At 48.5% G+C, this 20,409-nt stretch overlaps 1 protein-coding gene across 2 annotated transcripts in view; it reads left to right on the plus strand.

Moving 5' to 3' along the window:
- CDH5 (cadherin 5) overlaps positions 1 to 17,962 on the plus strand; it is a 33,916-nt gene extending 15,954 nt beyond the window's left edge. For both annotated transcript variants that reach the window (XM_014854437.3, XM_070500288.1), the window contains exons 3-12: positions 1,095 to 1,383; positions 2,494 to 2,610; positions 3,527 to 3,691; positions 4,603 to 4,790; positions 6,177 to 6,427; positions 9,704 to 9,846; positions 11,754 to 11,878; positions 12,223 to 12,331; positions 14,364 to 14,609; positions 15,888 to 17,962. In XM_014854437.3, coding sequence (XP_014709923.1) covers positions 1,095 to 1,383; positions 2,494 to 2,610; positions 3,527 to 3,691; positions 4,603 to 4,790; positions 6,177 to 6,427; positions 9,704 to 9,846; positions 11,754 to 11,878; positions 12,223 to 12,331; positions 14,364 to 14,609; positions 15,888 to 16,405 — 2,151 coding nt within the window. In that variant the 3' untranslated portion in view covers positions 16,406 to 17,962. The remainder of the gene's footprint in view (positions 1 to 1,094; positions 1,384 to 2,493; positions 2,611 to 3,526; positions 3,692 to 4,602; positions 4,791 to 6,176; positions 6,428 to 9,703; positions 9,847 to 11,753; positions 11,879 to 12,222; positions 12,332 to 14,363; positions 14,610 to 15,887) is intronic.
- Positions 17,963 to 20,409: the final 2,447 nt, after the last annotated feature.

Raw genomic sequence — 20,409 nt, forward strand, 5'->3', positions numbered from 1 at the left:
TCACCATGTCTGTTTCAAGCTATCAACTTGACGTCACTGAAGGCTGAGTTGGGAAAAGATGTGTATTACAGCATTATTTAGCATTTTCATCATTCAATGCAATAGGCATAAATAACCTCAAGAACACAGTAAAATGTAGTCAAATAATTAGGAGGCAATGAATTTTGAGTATGTTACCCCTGTTTTGAACATGATTCATTTCATTGTAAGTTTATATCATTGAATTTTTAATAATGGCCGTGTTGAACAAGCAGCTCACAAACAGTCCTGAAAATGTAAGTTGGCTCTCAAAGCCCAAGCCCGTGCCAGCCAGCTCCAGCGCCCTGGGACTACATTTTTGTGTGGAACAGCAAAGGAGACCAGTGTTTCCTGGAACTCACTTTCAAAAGTGCTGTTCTGCTCGTCAGAGCAAGCCAACATCAGCAGTGTTATCTCCATTTCACAGACGAGGTCACCACAACTCAGACAAGTTCAGTGACTTCCAAGGGGTGAAATAGCCCTTGCCTCCCAATGGCATCACGCATGCTCTTTCACTCAGAAAATGTTTTCTAGGGGCCAGCCCAGTGGTGTACTGGATAAGCTTGCACGCCCTGCCTTGGCGGCTCAATGTTCGCAGATTCGGATCCTGGGCGCAGATATACACACCACTCATCAAGCCATGCTTTGGTGGCGTCCCACATATAAAATAGAGAAATATGGGCATAGATGTTAGCTCAAGGCCAATCCTCCTCACATACACACACAAAAAAGTGTCTTCTAAGCACAGACTATGTTCCAGGCACTGTTCTAGACAAACCAGGGCAGTATGCTGGGCAAGTCACATTAATGTGATATTTGCAGTGACCTGGCTGAGAACAACTCACTAATGACCAGTCAGAGATTTTGATAAAAATCACAGCATCACATCTGGATCCCTGGCTGGCACCACACACATGCATGCACAAATATGGATGTGTGCACATATATGTACACAAGTGCGTACACATGTGCATACTTACAGATATACCTATACACATCCACTTGCACACACTCACATGTGCACACACACAGCCACCACTGCCCATTCCCAGCTCACAGCACCTCTTCTTTCCTAGATCAAATCAAGTGTGAACCGCAAGAACGCCAAGTACCTGCTCAAAGGAGAGTCCGCTGGCAAAGTCTTCCGGGTCAATGCAGAAACAGGGGATGTGTATGCCTTTGAGAGGCTGGACAGGGAAAAGATCTCTGAGTACCAACTTGTTGCCCTCGTGGTGGACAAGGACACCCACAAGGACCTGGAGGCTCCTTCCAGCTTCACCATCAAAGTTCATGACGTGAATGACAACTGGCCTGTGTTCACACACCAGTTGTTCAACGCATCCGTGCCTGAGATGTCGGGTCTGGGTACGTGCCCAGTCTGTTGCTGCCCCTTCTCCCTGTCTCATCCCCAGTCTGGAGGCACTTGTCCCGCCTGCAAGTTCACTGCCTGGGGTCAGAATTCAGTGAGTTGAGGGCAGTGATTGTAACGCCCACATTACCACTTTATATGACTTGAAAGAACCTCTGGTCTCTAAAGACTAAGTTCTGACCTGGCCCCAGCCTGAGCCCTGATCCTGATCATAGACTGAGCCCTGACCCTAGTCATAGATGGAGCTTTGATCCTCATCACAGACTGAGCCCTGACCCTAGTCATAGATGGAGCTTTGATCCTCATCACAGACTGAGCCCTGATCCTGATCACAGGCTGAACCCTAACCCTAATCATAGACTGAGTCCTGATACTGATCATGGACTGAGCCCTAACCAATAGACACACATGTGTCTTGTTACTCTTTGGAGCAAACCCCACTCACTGCTCTGACTCTCAGGACTGGCATGCCAAGAGTATAGCCTTTGCATAAGAAGAATGCCAACTCTGCCACCAAGGCAGGAAGACTCATCTCTAGGGTCCATGCAGGAGTGGAAGGGGAGGACGAGAGCCCAAAGTGTATCACCAGCCTGGACCCCAGGCCTCCAGAAGTTACTACTCTTTCCTTAGTTCTATCCCCAGCCTCTAGGAGGTGCCAGAAAAGGGTTCCCTTCCTCACCCCCTCAGTCCAGGGTCTCTGGCCACAACCCTGGGATCAAACCTTCCTGTTAAGTATGGGGATCCTGGAGTTCAAGGGAAAAAGAGATACGACACGCACCCTTTAGGAGCACCTTCCCAGTCTCTTGTCCCCCTCCTTCCAGAAGAGGGAAGAGGCAGCCCCTTGCTCTCCTCTGTTTCTCCTCATGACCCCAACCATCCGCCCTCTCCCTCATTTCCCCATAAATGAAAACCACCTGTTCTCTTTGCCCCTTCAAGGCTGACCAAGCTGGGCCTCTGTCATTGCCAGCTCTCTGCCCCGTGCAAACTCCTCAGGACAAAAAGCAGCATTTTCTCCCTCAGGACCTAAGCCCCATTTGCCCTCCTCTGGGAATGGGGTGAGCGGCCGGCAGTTACAAGGCAGCAACCTCTGGATTCTCTCTCTGCAGGGACCTCAGTCCTCCGTGTGACAGCAGTGGATGCAGATGACCCCACTGTGGCAGACCATGCCTCTGTCGTGTACAGAGTCCTGGAGGGAAAAGAATATTTCTCCATCGATGGTTCTGGTCTGTGCGACTCGCCCTCCTGGGCATGCCCTGGCTTGAGAGGGGGGTGGAGGCAGATATTCCAGGTGCAGGCACTGAGGGAAGTCCGGTCGGACAGGCGTCGCCTACTACTGAACCACACTGCCCTACAGAGGTGGTCAGGATCACACGTTAAAACAAGGCGGCTGGTGAGGGCAGAGGAAGCAGACGGGTGCCCAAGAATGGACTCAAGTCCAGGAACAAAATCGGGACCCAAGCAGTGACACTCGAGGCAGAAGAAAAGGCAGGTTAGCAGCTCTGGGTCTGGATTCAGACAGATCTGGTTTCTAAACCCAGCTCTGCCTCTCACCTTTCTAGAGACCTCAGGCAAGTGAGCTAACCTCTGTGAGCCTTAGCTCCCTCTTCCCAAAAATGGGAGCACTTATGTTCTTCTTGCATGGCAGCCGTGACTTCTGAATTAGATCATGTATGGAGGGCGCATAGCCCATAATAGTCATCTACTCGATGCAGCTTCAAAAACTGTAAAGACTGAGTCTTGGGAGGAAGACAGAAATTCAGTTGCTCAGGCCTAGGACACACTGTCTTTCAGAGGGATGGCAGATACACAGCACAGACACCATCACAACCCATGACACTCCGGGGCAGGCATCACTAATCCATCACAGCACTCTGAGCCTAGCAGTGGCCTTGTGCTCTTTCCAAACACAATGCTTCAGGCAGCTAGGACCAATACTGAACCAAACAGCTTGGGCAGCTTTGGCCTAGCAGTGCAGGGCATGGAGGTAGGGGGGTGTTGACCAGGGGTTCTCAGCCCTGGCTGCTCAGTGGAATCACCTGGGGAGCTCTGAAGTCAGGTGCTCTCCAGGGAGGGCCCGGGCATCAGGATTTTCTAAAAGCCACCCAGGTAACATGGTTCCTGCTGGGACACTTTTTGCAGGACTCATTGTTACGACGAACAAAAACTTGGACCGAGAGAGAACGCCCAGCATCAAGATCGTGGTGGAAGCACAAGATGTCCAGGGCCTCCGGGGGGACTCAGGCACGGCCACGGTGCAGGTCATTCTGCAGGACATCAATGACAACTTCCCCATCTTCACCCAGAGTGAGCGCCTCCCCCAGGGCCCTGGGGAGGGCGAGGGTTGGGTTACTCTGGACTTGGTGGCCTGGGGGCTCGCAGGAGGCAGCCCAGAAGACGCTCTGCTTCTCCCCTCACCTTGGGGTAGGCCTAAGGCCCAGGGAAGTCTTTTTGGTGCAGGGAGAGCCCTGGTCCCCATCGCTGCACACATTCCCAAGACTGTCCAGCTACCCCTTGCCACAGTCCCCTCACAGCCTGGAGGGAAACCACGCCCCTGCTGTGTGCCCCCACTATGCCCAGACTCCCACTACCCAAACAGCAGCAGTTTACCCCGGATCCCACGGGCTCGGGGAAATCCAGGCCCCATCTAGAAAACCCCCATGAGCTGGTGAGCAGGGGCATGGCAAAGCTCCATCTCCAGAGCCGGGGCTGGGTCCTGACCCCACCCACAGACGGATTCTCCCCCCTCTGCCACAAAAATATACCTGACGAGAGCTTTTACATTCCCTGGATGGGGCTGGGGAGGAACGTCAGATGGCTCGCCACTTGCACCCTCCAATGCGGAAGGTGTAATTCAGAGGCTCAGCCACACCAAGGACAGGCCAGTTTTCCTGCAGTGGCCTTGTTGTGCATGACACGACCTCCCTGAAGTCAGGACTTATCTCTGCTGTCAATTGATGGGTCCCTGGCAAAGTGCCTGGCATGCAGTAGGGGCTCAATAACTACTTGTTGGACAGATGGAGGGATGGAGGGATGGAAGGATAGACAGAGCAGAACCTCTTTGCCTTGGGACCCAAAATCCCAGGGGTATTATTATTATTATTATTATTATTTTATTGTGCTCATTTCCTATATCAAAATGTGTTAGGATAGTATGAGGGACAATTGCCTTGTCAATCATTAACCGAGTGCCCTTTGGGGCGCCCCTTCTGCATCAGCCAAGTACGTATTTGCCGTGCCTGAAGACATCCGTGTGGGCAGCTCCTTGGGCTCTCTGTTTGTTGAGGACCCAGACGAGCCCCAGAACCGGATGACCAAGTACAGCATCGTGCAGGGCGAATACAAGGACACCTTCACCATCGAGACGGACCCCATACACAACGCGGGCATCATCAAGCCCATGAAGGTTTGTAGGCCTGAAGCAAAGACATCAGGATGGGTCGGGGGCTCCTAGCAACCCAGGACTGGCCCAGGGGCTGCTCCCGGGTCAGAGATCATCAAAGTGCGCGTTCTGGGTCAGCTCAGAGCTGGCCATGTGCTCGTGGAGACTGTAATCCTGGAGCTGGAAAAGGGGATCCAAGAAGACGGGCCAGTGCCTTAGGCTGGGTTACCCCAGAAACAGACCTTGAGGCAAGGATTTGGGTGTAAAGAGCTTATTTAGGATGTGATTCCAGGAAGCCCCCAGAGCAGCGACACATGAAGGGGAAGAAGCTGCTACGAGGCTCCTTAGTGGGCAGGTTATCACTGTGGGCAAGGGCCCCTGGTCCCATGGGGACATCTGGGGGACAGGTGCCCCCAAGATGTAGCAGCCGAGGGGGAGGATGATCTGGCGCTGACTGCGGGCTGCTCTGGGGGCAGTCACTCCCTGGCCTGACGCGGTCATTCTGGGAGCTTGCGGCAGAAGGCTGTCAGCACATAAGAAAACGGTGAGTGCCATGGGGATACAGGAGGGCACTGGCAGTGGCTGCAGCTGACACAGCAGTCAGACCCACTGAGTCTGGAAGAGGAGGGAAGGTCCTGCCAGGGGCACAGAATGCCTCCAGAATAGGCATGCAGAGGACAGGGGGTCCTGGGTCAGGGATGACCCTCCTCAAATGGGACACTCCAGAACGCCTCTGCCTGAGCCAGGCCATGCCTCCAGCAGTCCTCTCTAGAGTCCGTCTCTGGCCCAGCCCTGTGCTTGGGACTGGAGACAGCCAGGGGAGCCAGACAGCCTCCCTGGTACAGGAGCTGTCAATGGGCGAGGAAGACAGACCCCCAGACAGAAAGGGAAGCAGGTGTAAGTACTACAGCAGCCCACGCAGGGAGCAATTACCTGTGTCAGGAGGGGCAGAGACAGGTTCTGAGAGGACATCTGATTACCTTCAGATTGGGTTCTTGAGGAGTGAGTAGGAGTGTGCTAAGCGGGGAAGGGCAGGAGAAGCATCTGGAGCAAAGGCATAAAGAAGAGGCTTGTCCTTAAGGAGCTGTGGACAGAACCACTAGTCTGTGATCCCCTGAGAGCAGGACCAGGGCTGATCTCTTGTGTGTCCCCAGTTCCTGAAACAGGGCGAGGCACAGGGCCAGGGTCAAGGGTGCAGCCATGAAGCTGCTGAGATCCAATGGAGGGCAGCTGAGGACAGCCAGGCCCAGCCACTCTCTTGATGACCTTGGAAATATCACTTCTCTGGGCCACAGGCCCCTCATCTGTAAAATGGTGGCAACCCAGTACTACCCTGCAGAGTCGCTGTGAAGATCATGTGCCACATGCTTGGCTTGGAGCAGGTGCTCACCGTCCTTTCTCCTTGTGCAGCCCCTGGACTATGAACGCATCCGGCAATACAGCTTCACCATCGAGGCCACGGACTCCACCATCAACCTCGACTACCTGCGAGGCGCCTCCACCAGAAACATTGCCCGCGTCATCATCAACGTCACAGACGTGGATGAGCCCCCCGTCTTCCAGCAGCCTTTCTACCACTTCCAGCTGCAGGAGAACCAGAAGAAACCTCTGATCGGTTCCGTGAAGGCCACTGACCCCGACGCCGCTCGGCGGAGCATTGGGTAAGGGGGTGGAGGGCGTGAGGATGGTGATGATCACGACAATCCTTGCTTGAGGTTTCTGCACCTGCTGGCCTGAGACCAGGACTCAGAGGGGGGAAACTGGCTTCTCCCAGCTTGTACAAGGGGAGTGAGCACATGCAGGGCTAGAAGACCAAGCTCTTCCACCAACCCACGTGGCCAGGTGGGATCTTGTCCCTCCTAGGAACCCCCGCCCAGCACGGTCCTGGCCATCAGAGCTGCCCGCGCCTGTAAGAGGCTGTTCTTTGGACCACAACTCCCACAGGTCCCATCTGGGGAGATCTGGCAATCGAGAGGGAAACCCACTAGATGACATGCATGAAACCCCTTCACTAAACATGTTTTATTAAATTTGTCTTCCTAAAACCACCAAAGGAAAAAGCATTCATTTCACACAGTGAAGCAACACAAAGATCTACAAAGAACACATCAGCAACCCCACTCCCAGATAACTCTCGCTCACAGTTGGATGTGGTCCTGTCACACCTGTCTTCAGGACCACACAAACATCTCATACACTTACCGTGGATCTGTCGTTTCGTTCAGGCTTTCTATTGTTCTTAAAATTTTCTGGATCAGACCACGCCTGTTTCATCACTCCTTGTTCTTCCATCTCAGCTAGACTCCTCTCCTCTACCCTCTGGGACAAAAGACATAGTTCTAACTCATACTTTCAAGAACCACATAACATTTGATAGTAAGTATGAATTTAATGCAATCCCGTTTTATTCCAGAGGGGTGGCTAACTGTGCCAGCACCATTTATTAACTGTCATCGTTTTCTCATCTTTGTTATGTACTGAGTTCCAGTATAGACCTGAATCTATTTCCAAATCCTCTATCTTCTCTATTGCTCTGGGGCAAAGCCATTCTGTTTTATTGAGGCAGCTTTATACTAAAACTTTGTATAAGGCAAGTCCCTCCCTCACTGTTTTTTTACTTTATATAATTTTTATGCATTCTCATTCATTCTTTCACATGAACTTTAAAGTTCTTTTATCCAATTTTTAAAAAAACAGAATTTTAACGAGAATTGAGTTTAGATAATCAATTTTGGAAGAACTCATGTTTCTATGACATTCTTATCAAGAATTGTTATTAATATTAAGGATAAAATATATCCCTCCATTTTGGCCACATCTCATAAATTTTGGGACACTTTTTTCACGGCCATTCTATTCTAAATAATCTGTAACGATCATTTGTCTTTCTTCACTGATCCAAGGGTTTATTAACAGACTGATTTGATTGTTTTCTTTTCATTTACAAGTGGTAGGGTATTTTTCATTTTTGCTTTAACCTGTCCTGTGATGTCATACAATTGTGTTTGTGTCCATTTTTTTCCTAGAATATCTAAGCTTTCACTTTATGTAATTTTTCTATTCAGTTAACAAAAGTTCAAAACTATTTTACCTCCATTACAACTTGTAACTTTGTCCCTATGAAACTACCCAGTCTGTTCTGCTTAAACATTTTGCCCTCAGTTCCCCACCGCCTGGTGAGAAGTTTGTCAGTCCTGTTTTCATGTTATTCGTGTTCACCTGATACAAGTTATCCAACCTTTACTTTTAGCTTTTCCAGGTCATTTGACATTAAGTTGTCTCTCAAAAATAGAATGTAGTTGGCTTTGCCTTTTAATCTAAAGTGGGATGATTTGTTTGTAACCTATTTACATTTTTAATCACAAATTATATGTTTGATCTCACTTCTTTTATTTTGTTTTACATTTCCCATTTCTCAAACTTAATGTCTTTTTTCTTTTCCCCCATCTTTGCTACATCTTTTTGCCTTTTCTTCTTCTCCTAGATATTTGGAATGAGTACATCCATTTTTACTTCTACCAGTGAGATTTACTTACATCCGTAAAATTAAGAATGTTTTCCTGGACCTATATTTTCTAGTTAAAAACATTACACACACACACACACACACCCCATTGCTTTCCTATGTATGATAAAGAAGTCAACAGTTTCATTTTAGTTCCTCCCAAACCAGGTTTTTACTTTATATTGAGACATTTCTTAGTTAGATGAAGGAAGTTTCCAAAAAAATTTTTTCAGGAGCCATCTGTGCAGGCGATATATTTCCTGATTTCTTGCATACTTACGAATGAATACCTTAGTTCTTTTGCCTTCTTATGTTAATAGCACCTAGATGTGCTCATATAATCCTCAGATTCTAGACATTTCCCTTCAAAAATACTATCAATGTGTTCTAGCATTTGATTTTGAGGGGATGTCTGGGGTGAGTTTGATTTCTCTTTCTTCGTAAGGAAATTATTTTGGTTTTGATTGGCACTTGAGCTAACATCTGTTGCCAATCTTTTTTTTTCCTTCTTCTTCTTCTCCCCAAAACCCCCCGGTACCTAGTTGTATATTTTCAGTTGTGGGTCCTTCTAGTTGTGGCATGTGGGATGCCACCTCAGGGTGGCCTAATGAGTGGTGCCATGTCCGCGCCCAAGATCTGAACCAGCGAAACCGTGGGCTGCTGAAGCAGAGTGCACGCACTTAACCACTCGGCCACAGGGCCGGCCCCCATAAGAAACTTATTTTTTCTGTCTAGACTCTGTTTTCAGTTTCTTCATACAGCCTTGAAATTCAAAAGTGTCACCAGGATATACCTAAATATTTATCTCTTTTTAAAATTATGCCTGATATCAATGACTTCGTTTAACCTGTAGACTTGGGCCTTTCTTCAGATCAGGAAAGTTTTCTTTTATTATATCTTTTCTTATTTTTTCTGTTCTATTTGTTCTGAAATTTTCCTCAGTAATAACAAATATATATATATAATGCATATTATATTTATATATATTCCTCTCTCTTTTCATCTCTTCATACCTTTCTTCTTGATTTCTGGAAGAACTTGTCAAATTTTTACTTCACAAGTTTAATTTCCTTTCAACCAATTCTTATCTCTTGCAGCTCCTTTTTTATTTCTTCCTGGCTCTTACATTTTCATTAATCACAGACACCAACCCCACCGTGGTGTAGGTGATTATAGCGCCAACTGCCTCAGCTCCGAAAGTTCTGTTGATGGAGCCTCAGGCAGCACCCTAAGTCCAGGGAGGGCAACAGGGCTAAAATCAACAGGATCCTCTCGGTGCTCTGAATCCCCTGGGTGGTCGAGTGCAATGAGCAGTGAGAGGAGGACAGAGGGGGAAGGAGGGACGGAGCCTGAAGGGCCTCACTGGTCACACTGAGGAGTTTGGACTCAGCAAAGAACAATGGAAAGCCATGACACTGTCTTCCCTGGGCAGATACTCCATCCGCAGGACCAGTGACAAGAACCATTTCTTCCAAGTAACCAAGGAAGGGAAGATTTACAATGAGAAAGAACTGGACAGAGAAATCTACCCCTGGTATAACCTGACAGTGGAGGCCAAAGAACTGGATTCTAGAGGTGAGTGGCCCCATCTCAGGGTACCTGGGCTTTTCTCCTTTCCTTCATTCTTTCAAAACTGGCATACTCTGTCATTTTGGGTCTCTAGAGGTATCATAAGCACCTGCTGAAGCACCACTTGGCTGGGATGCTACAGAGCATCCACCCCCAAGGAGTGGATGGACCAGCAGCATCCACATTCACCTGAGTCACTGTTAGAAGTGCAGAACATTGGGCCCCACCCTCAGACTGAATCAGAATCTCACACACATCTCAGCTGAAGCAGCACTGTCCTAAAACAGGCTGCCAGATGTCTCCGCAAAGAGATTCACCTAAGGCGCCACTGCAACACAGAGCTGCTCAGACCCCTCCCTGGAGGTTCTGGCCCAGTGAGCCAGAAATGGGGCAAAGGCATGTGCACCGAACAAGTGCTACGTGATTCTTACTACCGTGGACATTTGGATAAGGCTGTTCTGGGTGTTGTTTATGTGCCAGTTGGCGGGTTGAATTCAAAATCTGAAGCAGCTTCCAACTCCAAGATTGTTAGGTTCTCCAGAAATTAGTATGACTTTTGCCAGAGGGAAAGGCAAGTATTGCAGTTTTGCAAGAAAATCACAACAGCCCTCCAGGAGCAGGATTCATATTCCTACCTTACCCAGGAGACCACCAGGCCCAGAGACAGGGAACAAGGTATCACTGGTGCTCCCCTGGAGGACCCTGCCACTTGCTGGTCGCTCCCAGACTCCCACGACCCCCACCATGGTGGCCAAGCCCAACCTCGATGGCCTCTTGCGTGTTTCCCAGAGCAGTCTCTGCCCCCTTTCTCGCCATCTAATCTCCTTCACACACTGTTAAACTTTAATGGTTGTTGTTCATTTTAAAATATGGAAAATACAGAAAAAGAAAAGAAAATTATCCCCCCATAATCCCACCACACAGAGACAATTACTGGCAGTGCTTTAGTGTATTTTCTCTGGTCTTTTTTTTAATACATATTTTTATACAAGTGAGATCATAATATTTGCATAAAAAACATATCCTGCATTTTTACTTAATCTTATTCCAGAACCATTTTCTGAGGGTTCTAAAATGTCTTTTTTTCTTAATTACATTTTTAAAATGTGATTTACACGGGCACTGTAAATGGCCACATATCTCATTCTCTTAAAGTGGCATAATTTATTAACCCAATCTCACCTACGTTGTTTACCTTTTAAATTATTTTGTAATTAATTAATTTACATTAATTAATACGGGCATACCTTGGAGATACTGCAGGTTTGGCTCCAGACCGCCACTATTAAGTGAGTATCACAATAAAGCAAGTCACATCGATTTTTTGGTTTTCTGGTGCATATAAAAGTTATCTCTACCCTATATTATAGTCTATTAAGTATGCAATAGTATTATGTCTAAAAAGACAATGTACATACCTTAATTTAAAAATACTTTATTGCTAAAAAACACTAGCCATCATCTGAGCCTTCAGTGAGTCGTAATCTTTTTGCTGGAGGAGGGTCTTGTAAAAAACATATCTGCAAAGCGCAGTAACGCAAGACATGCCTGTAGTTAAATAAATTATATTTACTTAAATTAATTCAATTATGTAATCAAATTATTAAATTGGCTTAATAACAATTAATTGAATTAATTTGATTAAGACCTTTTTAAAGTCAATTACATTATTTACCGTGTTGATTCTTACAAGCAATTCTTTAGTAAACATCCTTGCGCATGAACTTTGACCACTTTCCTCTTCCACTCCATTCATCCAGAAAACCATCCCTGGCCTCTCTTCCAGAGGTCCATAGCCCCGTGTTCAGGCAAAATGGGCAAGGGTACCCGTCCAGGACCCATCCACACACCTTCTACCTCCAGGGCCGGCATCAGCTGAGCCCACTGCAGTGACAAGTCCTTTCCCCCTGCAGGAAACCCCACAGGCAAAGAATCCATTACAAAGGTCTACATTGAAGTTTTGGATGAGAATGACAACGCCCCGGAGTTTGCCCAGCCCTATGAGCCCAAAGTGTGTGAGAATGCTGCCCGGGGCAAGGTGAGTTGGGCTCAGGTCGGGGGTAAGGCAGCGCCCCCCTGGGGCAGCTGAGGAGCAGCACCTCCCATCCACAGTCAGCTGGCGTTTCACTGAGCTTAATGTAACCCGCCCAACAGCCTTGAGAAAAGCTGACATTGTACTCCCTTTACAGATGGAGAAACTGAGGCTCAGAGGTTAGATGGGTGGGGAGGGGGGTGGTAGAAAGAGTGGCTTTGTGGAGACCATTTAGGTTAGTGTTGCAGGTGAGAGGCAGCCGTAGTCAGGTCTAAACCCAAAGTCTCCATCACTGAAACCCGGGCCACCCCAACACCACTGCTGACCATCCCTGATCTTTCACACTCCAGCTGGTCGTGCAGATCTCGGCAATAGACAAGGATGTAACACCACGAAACGTGAAGTTCAAATTCTCCTTGAGCACTGAAGACAGCAACTTCACCCTCACGGATAATCATGGTGCGCATCAATGTAGTCAGCCTGGCTCTCAGCAGGGGCAGAGGGGGGCTTGTTTGAGTCTTGGAAGTGCCAGGGTCAAGGACCTAGCCAATGAATTGGGGGCAGGCCCTCGTCGGGGTTTTCAAGATAGGGGATATTTTGTACAACTCCCACCACATACCTCACTGGTCTGTGCAATGGTCAGAGCCGCCAAGTCCACATTCCCCATAAGATGCTCAGGGCAGTGAGGAGTACAGAATAGATGTGGGGTGCAGACAGCTTGGTTCATGAACTAGCCAAGGGATTCCTTCCCACACCAGATGTCTGTGCTCAGCACAACTGCAAATTGCTCTATGACACGGAACTTTGAGGTCGCTTCTAAAGAGTCAAAAGTGGAAATATGAAATCTGAAATGCCAAGCATGCAGTGAACTTTGTTTTAATTCAGCTACAATGACTACTTACTGCCAAGGATCTGGTCCTCCAATCAGAGCCCAGAGAGTCCTGTGATGTCAGTAGCAGCCAATCAGAGCTTCTGATGAGTATGTGCTTATGAGAGTGATGAAGCTGAGTTGATGGAATTCCAACCAAAAGTAGACAGGCTTCCATGGCTTCAGCAGCTTCCTCAGAAAAACAGAGGAAATCCCCCTTGGGTCTAAAGAGAGCAATCCTTCAGCCAGCTCAGGGTGGAATTTCTGTCGGTGCCTCACTGGCAAAACTGTGGTTGATGAGGATCTCTGTAAGAAACAGCCATGCTACCTTTGAGGAAGGTCAGGTAGTGGGGTCCCTGAGAGTGGAGGGCAGACCCAGGGGATCAGCCACAGACTGTCCTTAAGGAGCCTCCTGTGGGATTAGAAAGGTGGCCATGATATGTTGACAGTCAATGACAGACCATTCAACATTCGGCTGTCTTTAGGAGTAAATAATATGGCAAAAATACCTGCCACCCCATCCCCAATGCCCACCTCAGTCCCACCTCAGAAGGGGTAGAAAGGTTAAGTGCCACCCCAAAGACACCCCATGTGCAACTAGGAGGTAAGCCTGTTGGTCTCAGATTCACCTTCAGCATGAATGTCCTGCTATAGTATTAAATGAGGATAGTGAGAAATGTCTAATTTCTCCCATAAAGTATCAATGGCCATAGCATCGTTATCATAGCGTCATTATAATAGACAAGGCTACTTAATAATGAAATGTAATTGCTTTTCATTTGAAATCAAAAGACAGCCTCCTTTTCTTTTGGCCGGCTTCCTGAGCGGGCCAGCCCTGCGTGGCTAGGTAAATCCTAGAAAGGGGTGCCTGGACCCTCTGACCATCAGCATCACAACCTCCCAGAAGCCTACAAAAGGCAGATTATCTGGCCTCTGCCCAAAGCCACCGAATCAGAAATGGGGGGGCAATGCGGGGAGGGGTCTGAAAATCAGCACGTTCAAAATGCTCCCTGGGAGATTCTCCTGTGGGAGGGAGAGCCGACATTTGCGTCAAAAAACAATCCCAATTCCAGCGGGCCTAGGAAATCCTCAATTACATGTGTGATCATTCCCTCAGTGGCCCAGAAAGCATGTGCATCGTTTTTACTTTCTAATGGATTTACAGGGATAGCAGAAATAGCCTTAGAAGTTAGCCCAACGCTAAAAAACTTTTTCAAACTTTATTTTTCCCCTGATTGCTTGTTGAAACTTGAAACAACGCAGTAATTAACTGAGCTGAAAGAGAGTCACCTGTTATTACAGTAGGGCGAGGGAGGAAGAAGGGCCAGGCATGCCAGTTGCCCACAGAAAAAGAAAGCAAGGAGTTTACATTCTGGCCAAGCTATTCTTAAGGGGTAAGTCAAAGAGCTGCCCCAAATAGCCCCTCTCAGGAGGAAGAGACCTGAGCTCAAATGGCTGAAACATGAGGCAGGGGATGCAAAGGGCAGAGAAGCAGCCCAGGCAATACATGGGCTGGCATAGTCAAGGAAGGCTCCCTGGAGGAGGCAGGCCACACCGTCAGTGTGGCGAGGGGACGGGCACTCCAGGCAGCAGAGCCTGACTCTGAGGCCTTGGTGTTTCCAGACAACACAGCCAACATCACAGTCAAGTACGGGCAGTTTGATCGGGAGCGTGCCAAGTTCCACCACCTGCCCGTGCTCATCTCAGACAACGGGAGGCCGAGCCTCACGGGCACCAGCACGCTGACCGTGGCCGTGTGCAAGTGCAACGAGCGTGGCGAGTTCACCTTCTGTGAAGAGGTGGCCGCCCAGGTGGGCATCAGCATTCAGGCGCTGGTAGCCATCTTCCTCTGCATCCTCACCATCGCAGGTCAGTACCTGGGGCGGGGGGCACAGAAGCGACACTGAGGGGGCTGCACAGCAGGAGGAAGAGGCCAGGAATCCAGGCCCAACTCTGCCTCCAGCCTGCAGTGCAGTCCTGGGCCAGTATCCCACCCTGGGCCCCAGGGTTCCATAGTGGGATACAGGGATGCAACCTCCACCTGAGAGGCCCCCTGGGGGTGTCCCCCTTCTAGGGCTTCTCTAGAAAAGAATCCAGACCCAGAACCCCCTTTAACAATAATTAGCAATAATAATGATAATGGCATTGCTGCCACACGTAGAGTTGTGCTAACCTTATAACCACCTTACTAAATAGAAACAGAGCACAGAAATCATTGTTTCCATTTTACAGACAAGGAAACTGAGGCTCAGAGAGGGCGTCCCACTTTACTTATGTTTGTAACAGTTTGTTAAGTAACCCAAGGCTAGAAGGACAGAGCCCGGGGAGGATCTGAGCCTACTCTCGGGAGCTCTCTGCCCACATCGTCCAGCGCACCTCAGCGGTTGGCGACTCTCACGCAGTTACACCTCTCAGAGCTTTGCGCAGGGTCGACGTCTACACCATTGCCCGATCGTGGGACTCTAGGAAAGTCACTCAGCCTCTCTGAGCTCAGTTTGCTTAACGGTGAAATAGGATAACAACACCTACCTTGAGTGAGATAACATGAAAATGTGCCCAATGTCACATCAGCACATATACAGTAGGTGCTCAAGAGTGGCTGCTGCTACTGCAATGCTGTCTACCAGCACCACCATTATCCACTATCATCATCATAGCTGTCAATGAAGCCACAGCTCAGAATCTTTGCACTCCAAATTCCAACTCCACCCCTTTCCCCATTGCCGTCCCAGCCTCTGGCCTCCTGGCCTTTGGACATTACATGGAAGGGTCTGCCTCTGTGGTACAAGGAGGCAGGAAATGAGGATGCAAGTAGATGGGGTGGAGACTGCCAGGCTAAGGGAGGCCTACTCTGTTCTTCCCCATGCGCCAGACACACACACACACACACACACACACCCTACCAATGGCGATGACAGCCAGCCAGGATCATATCCTGGGGGGACAGGTGACTCTGGAGTAGGGGTGGGGAGTAGACCCAGCAGGTGTCTAGCCCAAACCGTGCCTTCTCTCTTGGCCCGGGTGTCACTGGGGCACTGGGCTGGCCCAGGAATTTCCAGGGAGGAGGGGAGGGCACAGGTGAGCCTGGGAGGGTGGGAGCCACCGGGCGGGCTGGGCCTGGTCTGACCAGCTCTGACTTGCTCTCAGTGATCACCCTCCTCATCTTCCTGCGGCGGCGGCTCCGGAAGCAGGCCCGCGCCCACGGCAAGAGCGTGCCGGAGATCCACGAGCAGCTGGTCACCTACGACGAGGAGGGCGGCGGCGAGATGGACACCACCAGCTACGACGTGTCGGTGCTCAACTCCGTGCGCCACGGCGGGGCCAAGCCCCCGCGACCCGCGCTGGACGCGCGCCCGTCGCCCTACGCCCAGGTGCAGAAGCCGCCGCGGCACGCGCCCAGGGCGCACGGCGGGCCCGGGGAGATGGCCGCCATGATCGAGGAGAAGAAGGACGAGGCGGACCACGACGGCGGCGGCCCGCCCTACGACACGCTGCACATCTACGGCTACGAGGGCTCCGAGTCCATCGCCGAGTCCCTCAGCTCCCTGGGCACCGATTCGTCCGACTCGGACATCGACTACGACTTCCTCAATGACTGGGGGCCCAGGTTCAAGATGCTGGCCGAGCTGTACGGCTCCGACCCCCGGGAGGAGCTGGGGTATTAGGGGGCACCGCGGGCCTCTGGGCCTGGGGATCCAAACCACTGCAGGTCAGGCCAGTCGGACACCAAGCGCTGAGCCCTCGAATGGTAGCACTCACGCCCCAACCTAGCACCCCTTCCTCGTGGGTCCCAGCAACCTCACTGCCTTGGGTAGCAGACTCCAGGTCCCTGAAACGTCCAGGAACATATTTCAGTGAGGGCTACCCCCGAAATGCTAGAACATTCAGGCTAGGACATCCACATAACCCTGCCTCCTGGGACCACGGTCCAACTGGAAGACTTTCTCTGGCTCCTCAAAGCAGCTCACCTCCCTGGGAGAGCTCTTCGCTTGAGGTCTCCAAACCCCTGGTGAGGCTGGTGACGTCCGGGTGCCTGTCTGCCTGGAGGCAAAGGGCTGGACAATGTGACCTGTGGGCGACATCCTCTGCAGCCCCGTGCTGCAGGAGTCCGGGATTGTCCCTCAGCCTGACCTGCTTCAATTTTGTCAAACCCTCCCAAGCCCCCCACCACTCCCCAGCCCCGCCCCAGGCCTGTCAAGAGGGAGGAAGAGGCTCCTTGGCAGCTCCTGACTTTGGGTCCTGAGGTGACCTAGCTGGCCTGCCACGCCCGTAACTGTGCGGTATTGAAAGTTGAAAATTCAACCCGAAGTCAGGGAAATGGCTTGTTGAACTTTGAAGCAACTGTGAATTCATCCCGGACGGACAGCGGAGACCAAGTGTGACAGATCATAGGGTGAGGGCCACCTCCACACCCACACCCTCCGGAGAGGGCCTGGAGTCGCTGTGACCCCAATTCAGGACTCACCGACACCCCTCCAGTTCTGCCTGGGAAGTGGGCCAGATGTTCCCTGAGCAGAATTCCTCTCCCATCTCTGCCCCGCCTGGTCGCTCATTCATGCTCTCTCTTTTCTGGCTCGCTCTCTCCATCTATTCCTTATCTCCTTAGAGGCACGCCAGATGTGACCCTCAGCAACTCTGGCCAAAGGCCAAGCCCAAACATGACTGCACAACAGAGCCGTGCCATTTGCCTTTACACCTCGTCACTGCCACATCTCAGGGAACCCCAGCAGGGCCCCATCCCTCGGGCACTGTGATCATCTGTGCATCTCCCACTTTCAGCCACATAGGGAACATTCCACTGCAAACACGCCTTGGGGAAGTGGCAACATTCCAAGGGAGGGGGCGGGAAGAAGGCAGACTCTGCGACTTACCCTTCCTCATGACTGAGGTTCCCACCCTGGGCCCTCACACTCCAGGGGATTGTAGATAACACTGACTTTTTTTTAACCAATAACTAGTTTTTTGTTTTTTACTAATAATACTTACGTGTTCCTAGCTCTCACAACATATAGAATAAGGGTTTTTGCATAATAAGCAGGTTGTTATCTAGGTTAACAATTTTACTTCAGGTTTTTTAGTTGAATAAATAGATTCCTGTAACCTTCTATTTGCTATTATTGTTGTAATTGCTCTGGAGATGATGACTGTATATTGACCACACTGGTGCATAAGATGTACTGTATTTTTTTTTATACCTAAATAAAAATTTTGAAATTCTTCCATTTCTAGAGCTGAGGGGGCTCATGTGAAACACACACGCACACCCACACACACGCCTAAACACCACCACCATCATCATCAGAGGAACCCAGGGAGCATTTGCTATCAGGATTTCAGACACTCACTACCAAAAAGTGATGGCAGCAGAGATTGACAAGGGACACCCAGTCCAGCCCCCTCCCCTCCCAGAGCACCATGCCTTCACCCAGCCTGTGTACATGACCCCCAATCCCATCCCACCCCACGCAGCCGTCAGGGCATCTGGAACGTGGAGCTGTAACACCATTTCCATTTGTCAAATGAACTGGGGGAGTGGGGTGAGCTCTAACAGCAGTCACAGAGGAAATCGATCTCTAATTAGCTGGTTGACAACAGTAATTGAGCAGCTGGCGCTTTATTGGTGTGTGTGGACCCCAACATTGGGGTCCTCCCTGGAAAATCTCACAGTCAAAACGAGAAGAGGAAGCCTCCTTGTCAGGTCTGGAACTGGGGCAGTGGGGGATGAAGCCCACTTCAGCAAGGCCCCTGCTCCTGGGCCCCTACCAGCAGGGTTTCCTGGGCAGTGTGTCCCCCGGGGATGGTATTTTGCAAACTGTGCTCTGGACAAACACTATTTCTTGGAGCTCTCAGGGGTCAATTTGTCTTAATTCCAATTTTGCCCTAATATCCTTTGTGATTTCTTTTTTGATTCATTGGTTATTTGGAATGTATTGTTTAATTTCCATATATTTGTAAAGTTTCCAACTTTCCTTCTAATTTCATTCTATTGTGGTCAGAGGATTTCATTTTTATGATTTCAATCCTTGTAAATTTATTGAAACTTGTTTTATGTCCTAACATATGTTTTATCCTGGAGAACATTCTATGTTCACTTACAGGAATGTATATATATATATATATATATATATATATTTTTTTTTTTTAAAGATTGGCCCTGAGCTATCATCTGTTGCCAATCTTTTTTCCTCTTCTTCTTCTCCCTAAATGCTCCTTGTACATAGTTGTATATTCTAGTTGTAGGTCCTTTTATGTCTGCTATGTGGGATGCGGCCACAGCATGACTTGATGAGCAGTGCTAGGTCCACGCCCAGAGTCCAAACCAGCAAAACCCCAGGCCAGGCCATCGAAGCAGAGCACGCGAACTTAAGCACTCACCCACAGGGCCAGCCCCAGAATATATATTCTTCTATTGGTGGTAGAAGGTTCCATAGATGTCTGTTAGGTCTAGTTGGCTGAACTGTCTATTTTTCCCTTCAATTCTGTCAGTTTTTACTTCATGTATTTTGGGTCTCTGTTGTTAGGGGCATATAGATTTACAATTGTTATATCTTCTTGACAGCTTGACCCTTTTAGCATTATAAAATGTACTTCTTTGTATCTAGTAACAATTTTTATCTTAAAGTCTATTTTGTCTGATATTAGAACGGTCACTCCAGCTCTCTTTTGGTTACTGTTTACTTGGTATATATTTTTCCATCCTTTTACTGTCAACCTATTTGTGCCTTTTAAGATAAACTGTGTCCTCTGCAGACAAAATATATTCAGGTCATGACAGTTTATCCATCCTACCAATCTCTGCTTTTTGATTGGAGTGTTTAATACTTTTACATTTAATGTAATTACTGATAAGGTAGGATTTATGTCTGCCATTTTCCTGTTTGTTTTCTATGTCTTATGTCTTTTTTGTTCCTCCATTATCCCATTACTGCCTTCTTTTAGGTTAAATGGATATTTCCTAGGGTACCATTTTAATTCTCTTGTCATTTCTTTTATTGTATTTTTTGAATTATTTTCTTAGTGGTTCCCCTGAGAATTATATTTAAAATCTTAACTTATAACAATCTACTTAGAATTTGTACCAGCTTAATTTAAATAGTGTACAAAGTTTTGCTCCTATATAGCTCTACTCCCTCTCCCCTCCTTTGTGTTATCATTGTTGCACATATTACATTTTTTTAGACATTGAGTGCCCATCAACATAGATTTATAATTACTGATTTATGCAGTTGTCTTTTAAACCATATAGGAGGGGAAGAAGAGTTACAACAAAAAAATATATATTTAAACTGTCTTTTATGTCTACATACACGATTACTTTTACTGCTGCTCTTTATTTCTTCATGTGGATTCAAATTACTCTCTAATGTCTTTTCATTCCAGCCTAAAGGACTCCCTTTAGTATTTTTCATAGAGAAGGTCTAATAGTGAGGGATTCTCTCCATTTTGTTCCTAGATCAAGACATCTAGGAATGTCTTGATTTCCCCTTTATTTTTGTAGGATAGTTTTGCTAGATATAGAATTCTTGGTTGATATGCTTTTTCTTTCAGCACTTTGAATGTCATCCCACTGCCTTCTGGCCTCCCTGGCTTCTGATGAGAAATGGATGTTAATCCTATTGAGGAAACTTTGTGATAAGTTCTTTCTCTCTTGCTGCTTTCAACATTCCCT

This window comes from Equus asinus, chromosome 28 (genome assembly GCF_041296235.1).
Source record: "Equus asinus isolate D_3611 breed Donkey chromosome 28, EquAss-T2T_v2, whole genome shotgun sequence".
Lineage (NCBI taxonomy): Eukaryota > Metazoa > Chordata > Mammalia > Perissodactyla > Equidae > Equus > Equus asinus.